Below are 18,254 nucleotides of genomic sequence, written 5' to 3'. Positions count from 1 at the left end.
GGCTCCTGCCCCTTTCTGCAGTCCATCAAACAAATATAAAGTTCTCAGGTTGAAATACTCCGTAGTCGTGTGTCTGCTAGGGCATATACCTGTCAGGCACTACAAGAAATGGGGTCTGAATTGATGTCCAATGTGGAAATACAGCTAACATGAGTTGCTCCAGGGCTGATCAAGGCCTCATTTACCTTTATCCTCTGATGCCTTATGGTTGTCCTGTCTTTTTGGAAGACAACTGTCAATTAAAGGAGACATTTAGAAAAAGAGACATTTACTTTTGACAGATACTGGAATAAGGACTTAGTTTTGTAGGATTTAATGCAAATGAACATAAGGATTTGTAATGAATGTTATAGAGACACTGTACTATAATTTGTTTCACATTAATCTGTTCCCAATTACTTGTTATACCAGTTGCAGAGTATTAAAAGCATTGGAACTAAATTAATTTATGTTTATTCTTCTAATTAAAACAGCTGGTTTTCTTCAATGAAACTACCACACAACATGACAATTTCAGTTCACTAGTTGCCTTTGTGTATACAGGGAGATATACTGTAAGCATGTGGCATGCAGGCTCAGCTTATTTGAATGGGTTGTAGTTTCAATGAACAAAAAAACCTATTTGTAATACAAATATAAACCTAAAGGAATACTCTGCAATTGGTATAACAAGTCTTGGGAAACACATTAAAGGTTCAGTCAAGTTATTTTTTTATTTTTGCATTAGAAGTTGTTCACTGCATTGCAAAAGATCTGCAAACAATAGATATTTTTAAAGCATTTAAAGCTTTTATTTTGTGAAAAGACACACCCCTTGAAAATTCCTTTGAATGTTGCTTATCTTGCTTCCTTTGATTTGGCCTATCAGAGACATAAACAAGCTCCAGCACATAACCAATCACTATACAGCATGTTGGAGGATCAGGATTCTGAATTTCAGGGAATGCACCCCACCGTCTCTGGCAGCAGTTGAAACACTACAAAGTTTAGAGTTAAATTACAGGAAAATAAATTAACTAAATATGGAAAGTGTATATCAGAATTATTTTTTTTTTAATTAGGCATAACAACATTTTTTTATGGGGAATTTATTTTTTAATTTTATGTCGCTTTAAGGGGGAATTTATTTTACAGTGCAGTGTCTCTTTAAAGGGACATGAAACACAAAAATGTTATTTTGTGATTCAGACAGAGCATGCAACAAAATTTGGTAATAGAAGTAAATTAGAAAGTTGTTTATAATTGTATGCTCTATCTCACTGGTTTTCAAACCTCTTCTCAGGCCTCGCTAACAGGCCAGATTTTGAGGATAGCTGAACTGAAGCACAGGTGAGATAATTAGCTGATTAGTAAACATGGGCCTAGATTTGGAGTTTGGCGGTAGCCGTGAAAACCAGCGTTAGAGGCTCCTAACGCTGGTTTTAGGCTACCTCCGGTATTTGGAGTCACTCAAAAAAGGGTCTAACGCTCACTTTTCAGCCGCGACTTTTCCATACCGCAGATCCCCTTACGTAAATTGCGTATCCTATCTTTTTAATGGGATTTTTCTAACTCCGGTATTTAGAGTCGTGTCTGAAGTGAGCGTTAGAAATCTAACGACAAAACTCCAGCCGCAGAAAAAAGTCAGTAGTTAAGAGCTTTCTGGGCTAACGCCGGTTCATAAAGCTCTTAACTACTGTACTCTAAAGTACACTAACACCCATAAACTACCTATGTACCCCTAAACCGAGGTCCCCCCAGATCGCCGCAACTCGATTAAATTTTTTTAACCCCTAATCTGCCGACCGCCACCTACTTTATCCTTATGTACCCCTAATCTGCTGCCCCTAACACCGCCGACCCCTATATTATATTTATTAACCCCTAATCTGCCCCCCACAACGTCGCCGCCAGCTACCTACACTTATTAACCCCTAATCTGCCGTCCGCACGCCGCCGCCAGCTACATTATCCCTATGTACCCCTAATCTGCTGCCCTAACATCGCCGACCCCTATATTATATTTATTAACCCCTAACCTGCCCCCCACAACGTCGCCGCCACCTACCTACAATAATGAACCCCTAATCTGCCGACCGCAAAGAGCCGCCAGCTACATTATAGCTATGTACCCCTAATCTGCTGCCCCTAACACCGCCGACCCCTATATTATATTTATTAACCCCTAACCTGCCCTCCCTAACATCGCCGACACCTAACTTCAATTATTAACCCCTAATCTGCCGACCGAATCTCGCCGCTATTCTAATAAATGTATTAACCCCTAAAGCTAAGTCTAACCCTAACACTAACACCCCCCTAAATTAAATATAATTTTAATCTAACGAAATTAATTAACTCTTATTAAATAAATTATTCCTATTTAAAGCTAAATACTTACCTGTAAAATAAATCCTAATATAGCTACAACATAAATTATAATTATATTATAGCTATTTTAGGATTAATATTTATTTTACAGGTAACTTTGTATTTATTTTAACCAGGTACAATAGCTATTAAATAGTTAAGAACTATTTAATAGCTAAAATAGTTAAAATAATTACAAATTTACCTGTAAAATAAATCCTAACCTAAGTTACAATTAAACCTAACACTACACTATCAATAAATTAATTAAATAAAATACCTACAATTACCTACAATTAAACCTAACACTACACTATCAATAAATAAATTAAATACAATACCTACAAATAACTACAATGAAATAAACAAACTAAAGTACAAAAAATAAAAAAGAACTAAGTTACAAAAAATAAAAAAATATTTACAAACATAAGAAAAATATTACAACAATTTTAAACTAATTACACCTACTCTAAGCCCCCTAATAAAATAAGAAAGACCCCAAAATAAAAAAAATGCCCTACCCTATTCTAAATTACTAAAGTTCAAAGCTCTTTTACCTTACCAGCCCTGAACAGGGCCCTTTGCGGGGCATGCCCCAAGAAGTTCAGCTCTTTTGCCTGTAAAAAAAAAACATACAATACCCCCCCCCAACATTACAACCCACCACCCACATACCCCTAATCTAACCCAAACCCCCCTTAAATAAACCTAACACTAAGCCCCTGAAGATCATCCTACCTTGTCTTCACCATACCAGGTTCACCGATCCGTCCTGGCTCCAAAATCTTCATCCAACCCAAGCGGGGGCTAGACATCCATCTTCCGGCGGCTGAAGAGGTCCAGAAGAGGCTCCAAAGTCTTCATCCTATCCGGGAAGAAGAGTAGATCCGGACCGGCAACCATCATCTTCCAAGCGGCATCTTCTATCTTCATCCGATGAGGACCGGCTCCATCCTGAAGACCTCCACCGCGGACCCATCTTCATCCGGCGACGTCCAACTGAAGAATGGAGGTTCCTTTAAGGGACGTCATCCAAGATGGCGTCCCTCGAATTCCGATTGGCTGATAGGATTCTATCAGCCAATCGGAATTAAGGTAGGAATATTCTGATTGGCTGATGGAATCAGCCAATCAGATTGAGCTCGCATTCTATTGGCTGATCGGAACAGCCAATAGAATAGAATGCCAATAGAATGCAAGCTCAATCTGATTGGCTTTTTTGGAGCCTAACGCAGCCTTTATGTGGACTCTCAATACCAGAGTTATTTTTATGGTGCGGCCAGAAAAAAGCCGGCGTTAGCTACGCGGGTCCTTACCGACAAAACTCTAAATCTAGCCAATGGTTATTTTACCTGCTCTTACCCAAGGTAATCCTGAATATCTGGCCTGTTAGGGAGGCCTGAGGAAAGTTTTGAAAACCAGTGCAGTATCTGAATCACGAGAGAGCATTTTTGGGTGTCATGTCAAACAAAAGTTAGCAGATAGTAGGACGATTTACAACATTAAATTTAGGACACAGGCCAAGCAATAAGTTGCATGATAACTAATTGTATCTCCCTCTCTCTTTATTTTAATACAGCTCTTTATGAATGATAACTCTTTAGTAGATTGGCGCATTGCTGTGAATTTGAAAAAATTTGCCTGGATTCTTCTAGAGGTATTGGTGTGTGCAGTGCATCCCTTTCCATCCGAACAACAGTGTGATGACGGAACTGAGGCAGATGGGAAGCTGCCCTTCCTTTCAGACACAGACATCATCTTGTCCATCCTGATGTTCCTACGGATTTACCTAATCCCCAGAACGGTTCTTCTTCACAGTCGGGTGCTGGTGGATGCATCTTACAGAAGTATTGGTGCCCTCAATAATATCAAATTCCAGTATCAGTTTGTAATGAAAATCCTGATGAACACATGTCCGGGTCGAGTCCTCCTTATATTGGCCTTAAGCTTGTGGATCGTTTCCTCCTGGGTTTTGTCTGTGTGTGAGAGGTCAGAGAATTTCATTTTTGTAACGTTATACAATTTGTGATGTATTTGAACAACCAACTGCTTATTATTGTTATATGTGTATTTAGCATTTTGCCGATTAAAAACTTTAGATATAAAAAGCGTAGAACCAACCGCTTTTCTCCCTAGGGCCAGTGGCACCAAAGCAGTTTTCAAGTGCTTTTATTTGGCTCCAATTTACCAGACTATATAATGCTCAAATTGACAGCAGACACTGTGACAGAATGCCACCAACAAAATTGTTTATATATACATTGAATCAGTGCGGTGCAGGCTCTTTAACACAAGACAATGGGGACGATTTATCACTGTCTGAATGGGGCCAAATACATCTGTTTCTGCGTGAGCATTCAGGCTCGCCGGAAACAGGAGTTAAGAAGCAGTGGTCTTAAGACTGCTGCTCTTTATCCTTAACTCGACCGCCACCACTGAGGCAGCGGACAGCAATCTGCCCAATCGCATACAATCGGGTTGATTGACACCCCCTGCTAGCATACGAATGCCTACGAATATGCAGGGGGCGGCATTGCACATTGCTGCAGCAGATCATGTCCGCCAGACACATGATAAATCGGCCCTGTGTATGAGTTAATAAGTAGCAATCTACTTATAAAGGAATTGTCTGCTATAAGCCGTTAACCCCCTCAGAGGTGTCAAATTTAAAGGGATATAAAAAGTCAAACTTACTGTTTCAGGATTCAGATATAGGGGCCTATCAAGCTCCGAATATAGGGGCCTATCAAGCTATCAGACTCGCCAGAAACACAAGTTATGGAGCAGCGGTCACAAAGACCACTGCTCTATAACCCTGTCCGCTTGCTCTGAGCAGGCGGACAGGAATCGCTGGAATTCAACCCGATTTAGTAAGATCGGGTTGATTGACACCCCCTGCTGGTGGCCCATTGGCCGTGAGTCTGCAGGGGGCTGAGTTGCACCAGCAGCTCTTGTGAGCTGCTGGTGCAATGCTGAATACAGAGAGCATATTGCTCTTCGCATTCTGCCATGTCTTGCGGACCTGATCCGCACTGTCAGATCAGGTCCGCAAGAGATTTGTTAAATTGGCCTCAAAGCGTGTGATTTTAAAATATTTTATTAATTTACTTCTATTATGATATATCTTGTTATTTAGTTAGGCTCAGGAGCAGCTTGTGCAAAGATGACTGTGGCTGAAGGATGCCACCTCGCTGGTCCGTGGGTAGACAGGTTTCCTGGCTATCGCAGCAAGAGTGAAGACATTTAAAATAAGCATTTTTACACAAACAGAATGATACATCAAATGTGTTTCTTATTCTAGGATTGGTCACAATTCATTAGAAAAATGTATCAAATGATTTATCTACACAAATCCCTTAGACTTTAAAGGGACACTCAAGTCAAAATAAACTTTTATGATTCAGACAGAGCATGGAGTTTTAAGACTCTTTCCAATTCACTTCTATAATACAATTTTGCACAGTGTTTTTATATGTACACTTTCCGGGGAACAAAATCCTACTGAGCATGTGCACAAGCTCACAGGGTATATGTATACTAGTCTGTGATTGGCTGATGTCTGTCACATGATACAGGGGGCTGGAAAATGAGAGAAAAAATTAATTTTGTCCGAACAAAATATGCTTTTTATTTGAAATTCAGAGTAAGGGGGGTAGTTATCAAGCCGTCTACTTTACCTGCCTTCGCCGGTTCAATACGCCCGCCTAAGCTCGCCAACCATCGCTGCCGCAGACCTGCAAAATTTCACCTAAGTTATCAAAAAAGCTGTCAAAAAGATGCGCACCAAGTACGGGGCGATGAGCAGCGGACTGTGATAGTTATGACTCATCCGATCTCGCTGCTCTTTGGCTTTTTGACAGCTTTATTGATACTCCTGTCACTAAGCACCCACACTAACTACACTGTTCTACCCCCTATACCGGCGCACCCGGAGCCCCCCGCAATTCAATAAAGTTATTAACCCCTAAACCGCCACTCCTAGACCCGCCGCAACTCTTATAAATGTATTAACCCCTAAACCGCCGCTCCCAGACACCGCCGCCACCTACATTATACCTATTAACCCCTATTTATTATAGTGGCGGTGGGCTCCGGGAGCGGCGATTTAGGGGGTAATACATTTATTTAGTTGCGGCGGTGTAGGGGGGACAGATTAGGGGTGTTTAGACTCGGGGTACATGTTAGGGTGTTAGGTGTAGACAGCTCCCATAGAAATCAATGGGATGTCTGGCAGCAGCGAACATGAACTTTCGCTATGGTCAGACTCCCATTGATTTCTATGGGATCCGCCGCCTCCAGGGCGGCGGTTTGAAAACCAGGTACGCTGGGCAGGAAAAGTGCCGAGCGTACCTGCTAGTTTTGTTGATAACTAGCAAAAGTAGTCAGATTGTGCCGCACTTGTGTGCGGAACATCTGTAGTGACGTAAGAATCGATCTGTGTCGGACTGAGTCCGGCGGATCGAAGCTTACGTCACTAAATTCTACTTTTGCCGGTATCTAGGGCTTGATAACTAACGCGAATCAGCCTCGCCACAAATACGCTGCGGAAATCCAGCGTATTTGAGGTTGACGGCTTGATAACTAGGGGCCTAAATGTTAAAGCATTGTCTTTTTATTATGCACTTTTCAATTATGCAATTCTACTGCATTGAGTGGTCCTTTAATGTGGATTTCATGTAGAAAGTCATCAGATATGTTTTTCTAAAGGATTATGATAGACCCCTATATTTTAAATGCACAGCAGATTAAAATTTAAATGGTATGTGAAATGCTAAATTTTACTTTTGTGAGTCATATAAAATATATAATGTTAAACAACTTTCCAATATACTGTTAGCAAACTGACGTTGCTCTCTTGGTATACTTTGTTGAAAAGAATACCTTGGTAGGTTCAAAAGCAGCAATGTACTCCTGGGAGCTACTTGCTTATTGGTGACTGCACATACTGTATGGCCTCTATCAAAGGTCTTGCGGACCTGATCCGACAGTGCGGATCAGGTCCGCAAGACCTCGCTAAATGCAGAGAGCAATACTATCTCCGCATTTAACATTGCACCACAAGAGCTGCTGGTGCAACGCCGCCCCCTGCTGACTCGCGGCCAATTTGCCGCCAGCAGGGAGGTGTAAATCAACCCGATCGTACTTGATCGGGTTGATTTCCGGCAATTCCTGTCCGCCTGCTCAGAGCAGGTGGACAGGGTTATGGAGCAGCGCTCTTTAGACCGCTGCTTCATAACTTGTGTTTCTGGTGAGTCTGAAGACTCGCCAGAAACACGGCCCACAAGCTCCGTATGGAGCTTAATAAATATGGGCCTATGTCTTTTCATTGACTCACCAAATGTGTTAAGCTAACTTCCAGTAGTGCATTGCAGCTCCTTCAACAATGGGATACAGATGAATGAAGCAAATCTGATAGTAGGAGTAAATTAGAAATCAGCTTAGGTTTAAAACTGTATATCTGAATCATGAAAAAAACAAGTCCCTTTAATTTGAAAATCAGTGAAATCATTGATAGAAGGACGGTCAACACCCGATGCAACTTAACTCCATACCTTAGATCAGGAATAGAAGATGCAGCTGCAATGTTGATTAGCTCTAACGGTATTGGAGTAATCACCCAAAAAAATCATACGTTTATTCCATGTAGATATGGGGCATATTTAACAATGTGCGAGCGGACATGATATGAAGTAGCGTATCATGTCTGCCGCATACGCTGTCGGCATTTATCATTGCACCCTCATTGCATCACTCCCCCCATTGTTACATATTTACTTTCTTTTTTAAACAATCCCCCAATCATAATCGAATCCTCGGTTGGTTTAACACGCGTTCACGGTGAATCACACATGCACAATCGATAAGGAACCAAAAGAACGTAACGTTTGTTTCAATATTAAACATATTATTGACATATTACATTTAGTGTGATTGCTAGAAAAAAGGATAGTGAATGTTTATTACAATGGTAAACATAAATACCTATAAAAAAAAAAGATGTAGGCTACTATTAGCAGATGGACGCGATCTAGCCACTAAGGTAATCACAGTGCACTTCCGATTTCGGCTTGCATTTGCGAGCGGGCAGAAGATAATGCACATGCGCATTATCAAAACAACAACGTCACCCTTTCGAACATGAACGAGCATGGAAAAGATTAGAGAAGGGGACGAAAGAGGAGGAGTTTGGCGGCCATATCTACATGGAATAAACGTATGTATTTTGGGTGATTATTCCAATATGCGGTGCAGCTGCATCTTCTCTTCCTGATCTAAGGTATGGAGGCCCATTTATCAAGCTCCGGATGGAACTTGAGGGCCCGTGTTTCTGGCGAGCCTGCAAGCTCACCAGAAACACCAGTTAAGAAGCAGCGGTCTAAAGACTGCTGCTCCATAACCTGTCCGCCTTCTCTGAGCAGACGGACAGACATCGCCGCAATTCAACCCTATTGAGTACGATCGGGTTGATTAACACCCCCTGCTGGCGGCCGATTGGCCGCGAATCTGCAGGGGGCGGTGTTGCACCAGCAGCTCACAAGAGCTGCTGGTGCAATGCTGAATACAGAGAGCGTATTGCTTTCTACATTCAGCAAGGTCTGTTCTAATCAGGTCCGACAGACCTTTGTTAAATAGGCCCCATGGAGTTAAGTTGCATTGGGTGTTGACTGTCCCTTTAATTTATATCCTTTAATAGAAAATTTTGTAGGAACAAACTAAAAAAATCTTTCACATTAGATTCAAATGCATCTTTATTTAATTAATTTAAATAATAATTAGGGGGTGCACTGCTTACATTTTCAAAGTGAACATTTTATAAGTGAGGCAATAATTTTTAAGAATTATACAAGAATTGAACAAGGATTGGGCAAGGGGCAAGACACAAGGCAAGTACTCTTGTAATACTATGTTTTATGTATCCCATTGTATCCTTTTGCAAGTGCTGATGTAAAACTGTGTCTTATGTGTTTACTTGGTTCCCATTTTCATAATAATGCTCAATGTCTTCATATTCCTTTTTGCTACCTCTTGTCTCTATAACAAACTACATTACTCACTTACTCTGTCTCCCTCTCCACCTGCACTGTTCATTAGCCCATCTCTCTTATACTCACCTTACTTTTGTACTCATGAACTCTACCTATTCCTAAATACTCTCTCTCCCCCCTGCACTTCAGCCAAACAACAGTCTCATTACTGCAAATCTGCTTCTCATGTCACTCTCCCTCTTGCTCATACCAGCTGCTGGCGACATCTCCCCTAACCCTGGTCCCTCACAACCTCCTAATCTTTCACATCCTTGTGTGCCTTTCAATAGACTTCATAAACTAAACTCTGGTAACCTTAATCACATTCCTCTTACATCTAAAAACCCCTCCCCCTTCACTTGTGCACTCTGGAACTCTCGCTCTGTTTGCAACAAGCTCACTTCTATCCATGATCTCTTTATCTCCCACTATCTTAACCTTCTGGCTCTTACAGAAACCTGGCTCTCTGCTTCAGACACAGCATCCACTGCTGCACTGTCACATGGGGGTCTCCATTTCAGCCACACTCCTAGGTCTGGCAATAGACAAGGAGGTGGTGTCGGTATTTGACTTTCCTCTCTTTGCACCTTCCAACAAATACAGCCCTTCTCTTCACTCACATTTTCTTCATTTGAAGCACACATGATTCGGTTATTCTCTCCCCTCTCTATACGTGTTGCAGTCATATACCGCCCCCCTGGCTCCCCAACTCAATTTTTAGATCACTTTGCTGCCTGGCTTCCTTATTTCCTTTCCTCAGACACCCCTGCCCTCATTCTTGGCGACTTTAACATCCCTCTTGACAATCCCAATGCCTCCTCTGCAATACAACTTCTTCAACTGACTTCCTCTTTCGGCCTGTCACAATGGACTGACTCTCCCACTCACAAAGATGGTCATTCCCTTGATCTGATTTTCACCTATCGATGCACTCTTTCAAATTTAACAAACTCCCCTTTTCCTCTCTCTGACCATCATCTCCTAACTTGCAACATCACTTCCCTACCTACAACTCCCCCTCCCTCTACCCCTCACACCAAACTTCACAGAAGCACTAAGTCACTAGATCTGCATCAGCTCGCTAGCTCTCTCAAACCTCTCCTCTCATCCATCACCTCCTTTTCCTGCCCCAACCAATCTATCTGCCAGTATAATTCCACCCTTACATCGGTCATTGACACTCTGGCCCATCCAACCTTAGCTCAGAAACCACACTCTCATCCTCAGCCCTGGCATACTCCTCTGACACGATACCTACGCAGATGCTCCCGTACTGCTGAGCGACATTGGAGGAAATCTCGGAGTTCAGCTGACTTTCTTCACTACAAATTCATCCTGAACTCCTACTATTCTGCCCTTAATCTTTATAAGCAACAATACTTTTCTAATCTCATCTCTACTCTTTCCTCTAACCCTAAACATCTGTTCAACACTTTCAACACTCTTCTCTGCCCACCCCCACCTCCTAACACAACCTCTCTCTCAGCTCAAGATTTTGCAAGCCACTTCAACAACAAAATTGACTCCATCAGAAGTGAAATCAGCTCTCAACATACTTCCATTCTCCCACCCCCTCAAAAGCTCACAATCACCCAAAACCCAAATATCCAAAAATGCAGCTCTTTTGCCCCTGTTAATGAGGATGAAGTTTCTGCCCTTATACTGTCCTCCCACCTCACTACCTGTCCCCTCGACCCCATCCCCTCACAGCTACTCCCTTCCCTCTCTTCTACCCTCACCCCCATACTCACACACATTTTCAACCTCTCCCTCAGCACTGGTATATTTCCCTCATTTCTAAAACATGCACTGGTCACACCTATCCTCAAAAAACCTTCCCTTGATCCAACCTCCCCTTCCAATTACCGCCCTATTTCCCTACTCCCTCTTGCCTCAAAGCTCCTCGAAAAGCTAGTTTACGCACGTCTATCCCATTTCCTTACACTAAACTCTCTTCTTGACCCACTGCAATCTGGATTTCGTTCCCATCACTCTACAGAGACAGCAATTGTCAAGGTTACCAATGACCTACTTACAGCAAAATCCAAAGGCCAATTCTCTCTGCTTATCCAGCCTTTGACACTGTTGACCACCCTCTTCTGCTCCAAACCCTCCAATCCTTCGGCATCTGTGACACAGCTCTCTCATGGTTCTCTTCCTATCTGACTAACCTACATTTAGTGTAGCCTTCTGCGGAGCATCCTCTGCCCCGTTACCACTTTCTGTTGGGGTACCTCAAGGCTCTGTCCTTGGTCCCCTTCTCTTCTCATTCTACACGTCGTCACTAGGTTCCTTAATAAAGTCCCATGGGTTTCAATACCATTTGTATGCTGATGATACCCAAATCTACCTCTCTGCACCAGACCTACCTCCTTCCTTACTAACCCGTGTCACTAACTTTCTTTCTCACATCTCATCTTGGATGTCCTCTCACTACCTTAAGCTAAATCTCTCCAAAACTGAACTCCTTATTTTTCCCCCTTCTTCCAATGTCTCCACCCCCAAAATTTCTATAACTGTTGAATTCCATCATTACCCCTACCCCACTCGCCCGATGTCTTGGGGTCACACTTGACTCAGATCTTTCCTTCACTCCTCACATCCAGTCCTTGGCTAAAGCCTGCCGCTTCGACCTTAAAAACATTGCTAAAATTAGACATTTCCTTACACAAGATACAACCAAGATTTTATCCACTCTCTCATCCTTTCCCGCCTCGACTACTGCAATTCCGTCCTCTCTGGTCTACCTAGTTGCCGCATAGCTCCTTTACAATCCATTATGAATGCCTCTGCCAGGCTCATCTTCCTTACACTTCGCTCTTCATCTGCTGGACCTCTCTGCCAATCCCTTCACTGGCTTCCTCTTGCCTCTAGGATTAAACATAAAATCATCACCTTGACATATAAAGCTGTCAACTGCACTGCTCCCCCCTACATATCAGAACTTGTCTCTAGATACTCTCCCTCCCGTCCCCTTCGATCAGCTCAGGATCTCCTCCTCTCTTGTTACTTCCTCACCTTCACGTTTACAGGACTTCTCCAGACTGGCCCCCATCTTGTGGAATTCCCTGCCTCACTCCATAAGACTCTCCCCTAGTTTTAACAGCTTCAAGCACTCCCTAAAAACTCTACTATTCAGGGATGCATACAACCAACACTAACCTTTCCTAACTCCATTGCTATCCCCTTGAACCCTTTAGATTGTAAGCCTATGGGCCCAGCTGTTTACAGATCGCTTCATAAGAGCCGACTACAACAGTGAAACTCTCGGCAGGGCCCTCTACCCACTTGACCCCTACAAAAGCTATCCTGTACACCGACTATGTTTACAGTGCTGCGGAATCTGTTGGCGCTCTACAAATACCTGATAATAATAATAATAATAATTAAGATTAGAGGAACATGTACGTTTTTTATAACATAAACAAATTGTTTTCATGTTTGTTCTTGTCTACAAATAAAGCACCTATTAACAAGTAAGCATGTTTATTTCAGTATCAGTATCAATTTTTTAAATTCTTTTAGAAAAAGGACATATAGTATATTTTTACATTTTCACAGTTTAATTACTGCCTCTTCTTATGCAGAATTTGGTTAGTGTCCCTATTAAGGAACATTTTTCTCATATAGAAACATAGAATTTGACGGTAGATAAGAACCAAAAAGGCCCATCAAGTCTACCCATATTACATGTTACTTTTTCCTTAGGATAGCCTTATGCATGTCCCAGGCATTTTTAAATTCCTTTACAGTCTTTGTGTTTACCACCTCAAATGGAAGTTCATTCCATGAATCCACCACCCTTTCTGTAAAAAAATGCTTCCTCAAATTTCTCCTGAATCTGCTACCCTCTAACTTTAGATTGTGACCCCTTGTTTTGGCATTTATTTTTTTGTGAAAAATGCTTTCAGCTTCTATTTTATTAAGTCCCTTCATATATTTGAAGGTTTCTATCATGTCACCTCTTTCCCTTCTATCCTCTAAATCAGTGATTTTTAACCTTTTTTTTGCTGTGGCATACTTTTTTACATTAAAAAATCCTGTGGCACACCACCATCCCAAAATTTTTAAAATATCCCACATTGTAGCCTAATACAGTATATATATATATATACACAAACACACACACATACTGTATGTATTGTGCTGTTATGCCATGCCTCCTACAAACTATACGTGACATATTGACATTTATTCACAAACAATCCTAATGATTGTCTGTGAATGAATGTCAATATGTCATGGTTGTAAATGATGTCTGCCTGATGAGCCTGTCACATACCTCCCAATATTTCAAAATTTGAAAGAGGGACACCCCTGCACTGGGAGTAAAAAACAAGCAAAGTTTAAAAAATATGTCACACTGTTGTCAGTCTGCCGTGGCACACCTGAGGATCTCTCACGGCACACTGGTTGAAAAACACTGCTTTAAACTATACATATTTAGATCATAGAGTCTTTTTTTAGACCATGTACCATTTTAGTAGCCCTCCTTTGGACAGCTTCTAGTTTATTTATATCTTTCTGAAGATATGGTCTCCAGAACTGTACACAGTATTCCAGATTTGGTCTAACTAATGATCTGTAAAGTGGCATAAGAACCTTGCTATTTCTGCTACTAAAACCTCTTCCAATGCAACCAAGCATTTGACTGGCCTTGCTGGGCACTGCGGCATTGTGTACCAAATTTTAAATCATCTGAAATAATAATTCCCAAATCCCTTTCTTCTTTAATTACAGTCAGTAATATACCATTGAGACTATAATTGGCTGAGCTGAGTTCACACTTTGCTTAACTGTGATCTCAGGGGATTTCATCCAAATTGTGTAAGATTTCACAGTAAATCTCTTTAAACTGAGGATGTAAATAAAGTGATTGTGTCTGCACATACCAGATGCACGCTCCTTTGTAAGTCTTGAGAGTATCTCCCTGACTGGTTGCTTAGAGTTTTTTTACAATGGGATTTGACTACTCAGGAAATTTGAAGTAAAATATCTTCCTTTTTTTACATAGGGATGTTTATGTGATATTTTCTAGTCAATGATTTACAGATATGCTCCATCAGTTTCAAGTAATTCAACATTTGTGTATCATCTAGGATAGAATATGCTTATGTCTTATAAAATATCTGATATTATTGATGATACTGCAGTTATTCTGTTTTTGTTTTACAGAGATTATTATCGTGGGACTGACAGCTTGACCAATGCTTTGTGGCTTGTTCCCATTACCTTCCTTACTATTGGTTACGGAGACGTGGTACCACAAACTGTGTGTGGCAAGATAGTGTGTCTGAGCACTGGAGTGATGGTAAGAAGCAGATACAAGGAAGAGAGATATGAAACTTGTAGTATATGGAAAAGTTTATCGAGGGTAAACACACACCATCTACACACACAATGGGCAAGATTCATAGATGATCTTTAAACTGCTGAGGGGTATAATTGTTCAGGCAAGTTTAAAGGGACATTAAACCCACATTTTTTCTTTCATGATTCAGATAGAGAATATAATTTTAAACAACATTCCAATTTACTTCTATTATCTAATTTGCTTAATTATTTAGATATCCTTTGTTTAAGAAATAGCAATACACATGGGTGAACCAATCACACGAATCATCTATGTGCAGCCACCAATCAGCAGCTGCTGAGCCTATCTAGATATGCATTTCAGCAAAGAAAATCAAGAAACTGAAGCAAATTAGATAATAGAAGTAAATTAGAAAGTTGTTTAAAATTGCATATGCATTCTAAATCATAAAAGAAACATTTGTGTTTATTGTCCCTTTAAGTTTGAAATTCATTGAGGCTCATTTTACCTACCTTCACTAACTGATTGCCACTGGGCGTTCCTGCCAATAAATATTATTTGTCTTAAATGACCCAATGGGGTCAATTTATTATATGGCGGGCGGACATGATTCACTGCAGCGAATCATGACCGCCCGACATCGATAAATTCTGACAGCAAACGCTCTCGGCATTTATCATTGCATAAGCATTTCTGGTGAAATTCTTGTGCAATGCCGCTGCACATTAGCTGCCAATTGGCCGCTAGCAGGGGGAGTCAATCATCTCAATCTTATCTGATCAGGGTGATTGCAGTCTGCCACTTTAGAGGTGGCGGACAGGTTAAGGAGCAGCGCTCTTATGACTCCTGCTTCTTAACTCCTGATTCCAGCCAGCAGCACACGCTGCTTAGTAAATCGTTCCCAATTTGTGATCAAATGTGAACAAATAGAAACACAGAAATACAATCAATCCAGAAACACCACTTTGCAGATTAAATTTTGCAAATATGTTTCCTAACGCATGTAAATGTAACATTTATATTTATGTATATATACATATCCATATATCCTAAGGGGGCACACTAACTCCAAATAAAATACGATATGTGAAGATGATAATCGATTGTCATCTTAATATGCAAACAAAAGGAAAAGACTAAAAGGGAAAAAAATATATTTAAATTATGACATAGGGGCCCATTTATCAAGCTCTGAACGGAGCTTGTGGGCCTGTGTTTCTGGCGAAAGACCGCTGCTCCATAACCCTGTCTGCCTGCTCTGAGCAGGCGGACAGGAATCGCCGGAATTCAACCAGATCGAGTACAATCGGGTTGATTGACACCCCCTGCTAGCGGCCCATTCTTGTGAGCTGCTGGTGCAATGCTGAATACGGAGAGCGTATTGCTCTCCGCATTCAGCGAGGTCTTACGGACTTGATCCGCACTGTCGTGTCAGGTCCCCAAGACCTTTGATAAATAGGCCCCATAATGTAATAGTCCCAAGATATATATTATGATGTAGTAAACTCCTGTAGGATTCTTCCACAAAACAATGTAAGGCAGCTACACTTCAAAACAGCAGGTGAGGGGATCTAAAGGTCAGAAACAGGGCGCCTCATAGCATTATCACGTAGGCAAAATAAACCGGTAACATAGATTCCACCAGGCGTTTCAAGACCTGTATCCTTGAACTACTCTTAAAAAGATATGACAATTAAACTTGCATGATTCAGATAGAGCATGTCATTTTAAGACACTTTTAAATTTACTTTCAATGTACTTTGTTCTCTTGGTATCCATTGTTGAAAAAGAATATGTACATATCCTTACCTTGTGGGAGCTATCTGCTGATTGGTGCCTGCACACATTTGTCTCTTGTGATCGGCTGATTAGGTAGCTCTTGCTATTGCATATATATAATTTAAACTACTTTATTAGTTCAGTCCTAACTCACAATGTCTCCCTCTTTCAGGGGGTCGGCTGCACTGCTCTACTTGTTGCTGTAGCTGCCCAGAAGCTGGAATTCACCAAAGCCGAGAAGCATGTGCACAACTTCATGAGGGATATACACTATAAGAAGCAGGTAAATGATTACAGACAAAAAGCAGGCTAAACATGCTATAAACATCTAAAGTGTGTTGTGAACCAACTATATTCTTGCAATGGTACAAACAGTGCATCAGTTTCCCTCTTAGTGACACACTATCTTGTCCAGCTCATCCTCCCACTATGAAACTATAAAGTACGAATATGATCTGGCATTTATGTCTATGAAATACAAAGGCATAAATAAAAAGAGAGAAGCGCTCAACCTGGGAACGAACAATAGCAAAAATACATTACAAAGTAAAGTTACACTCATATTTTTTATTTTTTTAAATATTGCACAAAAAAAGTTATAATGGCTCAAAGATATGAGATCTCAGTTGTTAGAGAGAAAAAAAAGGCAGCCAAAGGGCTTTAACATTAAGATACATACATTTACATGTCCAAAGATGTTTGTTTATGTGTGTGTGTGTATATATAAATATATATATATATTTTTTTTTACAACAAGTAGAAGAACAATTCTCCTCTGAACAAGGAACATGGCAGTCCCAGATGAACGTTTCAGCCTTTTTGGGCCTCGTCAGTGAGGTGCAGCCAAATCCCTCTAAGCACATTGGGTAGGGAGTCCACATCTGGTTTCCCCCATCACACTTCAGGAGACCCCAAGTGTCATATATTATATTTTAATAACAAGTAGAAGAGCTTGACCAGGCACATACAAAAGCTAAATAGCTTGTCTTATGGCATACTACCACCTGGGAGCAGCCTCTTTTTGCCCAAATGTGCTTTTTCACAGAAAAGGGCTATCCTGAAGTATATCAGTCTGATTCCGCCTATACAGGTATTTCAGGGCTGGACTGACCTGTATAGACGGAATCAGACTGATATACTTCAAGATAGATCTTTTCTGTGAAAAGCACATTTGGGCATAAAGAGGCTGCTCCCGGGTGGTAATTTGCCATTAGACAAGCTCTTAAGCTTTTGTCTGTGCCTGTTTAAGTTCTTCTACTTGTTGTTATAAATATAATGTATGACACTTTGGTTCTCCCTAAGGGTGATGGGGGAAACCAGACATGGACTCCCTGCCCATTGTGCCTAGAGGAATATGGCTGCACCTCACTGACGAGGCCCAAGAAGGCAGAAACGATTGTCTGGAACTGCCGTGTTCCTTGTTCAGAGAAGAATTTCAGGGTATTTTGGGTCTGGACTGACCTGTATAGACGGAATCAGACTGATATACTTCAGGATAGCTCTTTTCTGTGAAAAGCCCATTTGGGCAAAAATAGTCTGCTCCTGATTGGTAATTTGCCATAAGACTAGCTATTAAGCTTTTGTCTGTGCCTGGTACCTTCTACTTGTTGTTATAAATATATATATATATGTGTGTGTGTGTTTATATATGTGTACATATGAATTTATATGTGTATATATGCATTTATTTAAAGACATAGATACATATATAAACACATAAATACATATATATATATAATGCATTAGAGCCCTTTGCAGTTAAGTAGATGAAAACATGAAAAATC

At 41.0% G+C, this 18,254-nt stretch overlaps 1 protein-coding gene across 1 annotated transcript in view; it reads left to right on the top strand.

The window, feature by feature from the left end:
• The window catches only part of KCNN4 (potassium calcium-activated channel subfamily N member 4), a 191,901-nt gene that overhangs the window by 147,337 nt on the left and 26,310 nt on the right, over positions 1 to 18,254 (top strand). Inside the window, exons 3-5 of the mRNA XM_053691216.1 lie at positions 3,932 to 4,341; positions 14,553 to 14,688; positions 16,643 to 16,753. Coding sequence (XP_053547191.1) covers positions 3,932 to 4,341; positions 14,553 to 14,688; positions 16,643 to 16,753 — 657 coding nt within the window. The remainder of the gene's footprint in view (positions 1 to 3,931; positions 4,342 to 14,552; positions 14,689 to 16,642; positions 16,754 to 18,254) is intronic.

The sequence above is a fragment of the Bombina bombina genome, chromosome 8 (assembly GCF_027579735.1).
Source record: "Bombina bombina isolate aBomBom1 chromosome 8, aBomBom1.pri, whole genome shotgun sequence".
In the NCBI taxonomy this organism is placed as follows: Eukaryota; Metazoa; Chordata; class Amphibia; order Anura; family Bombinatoridae; genus Bombina; species Bombina bombina.
Note: the sequence above shows the minus strand (reverse complement) of the source record. Positions and strands in the feature narration are given on the sequence as shown.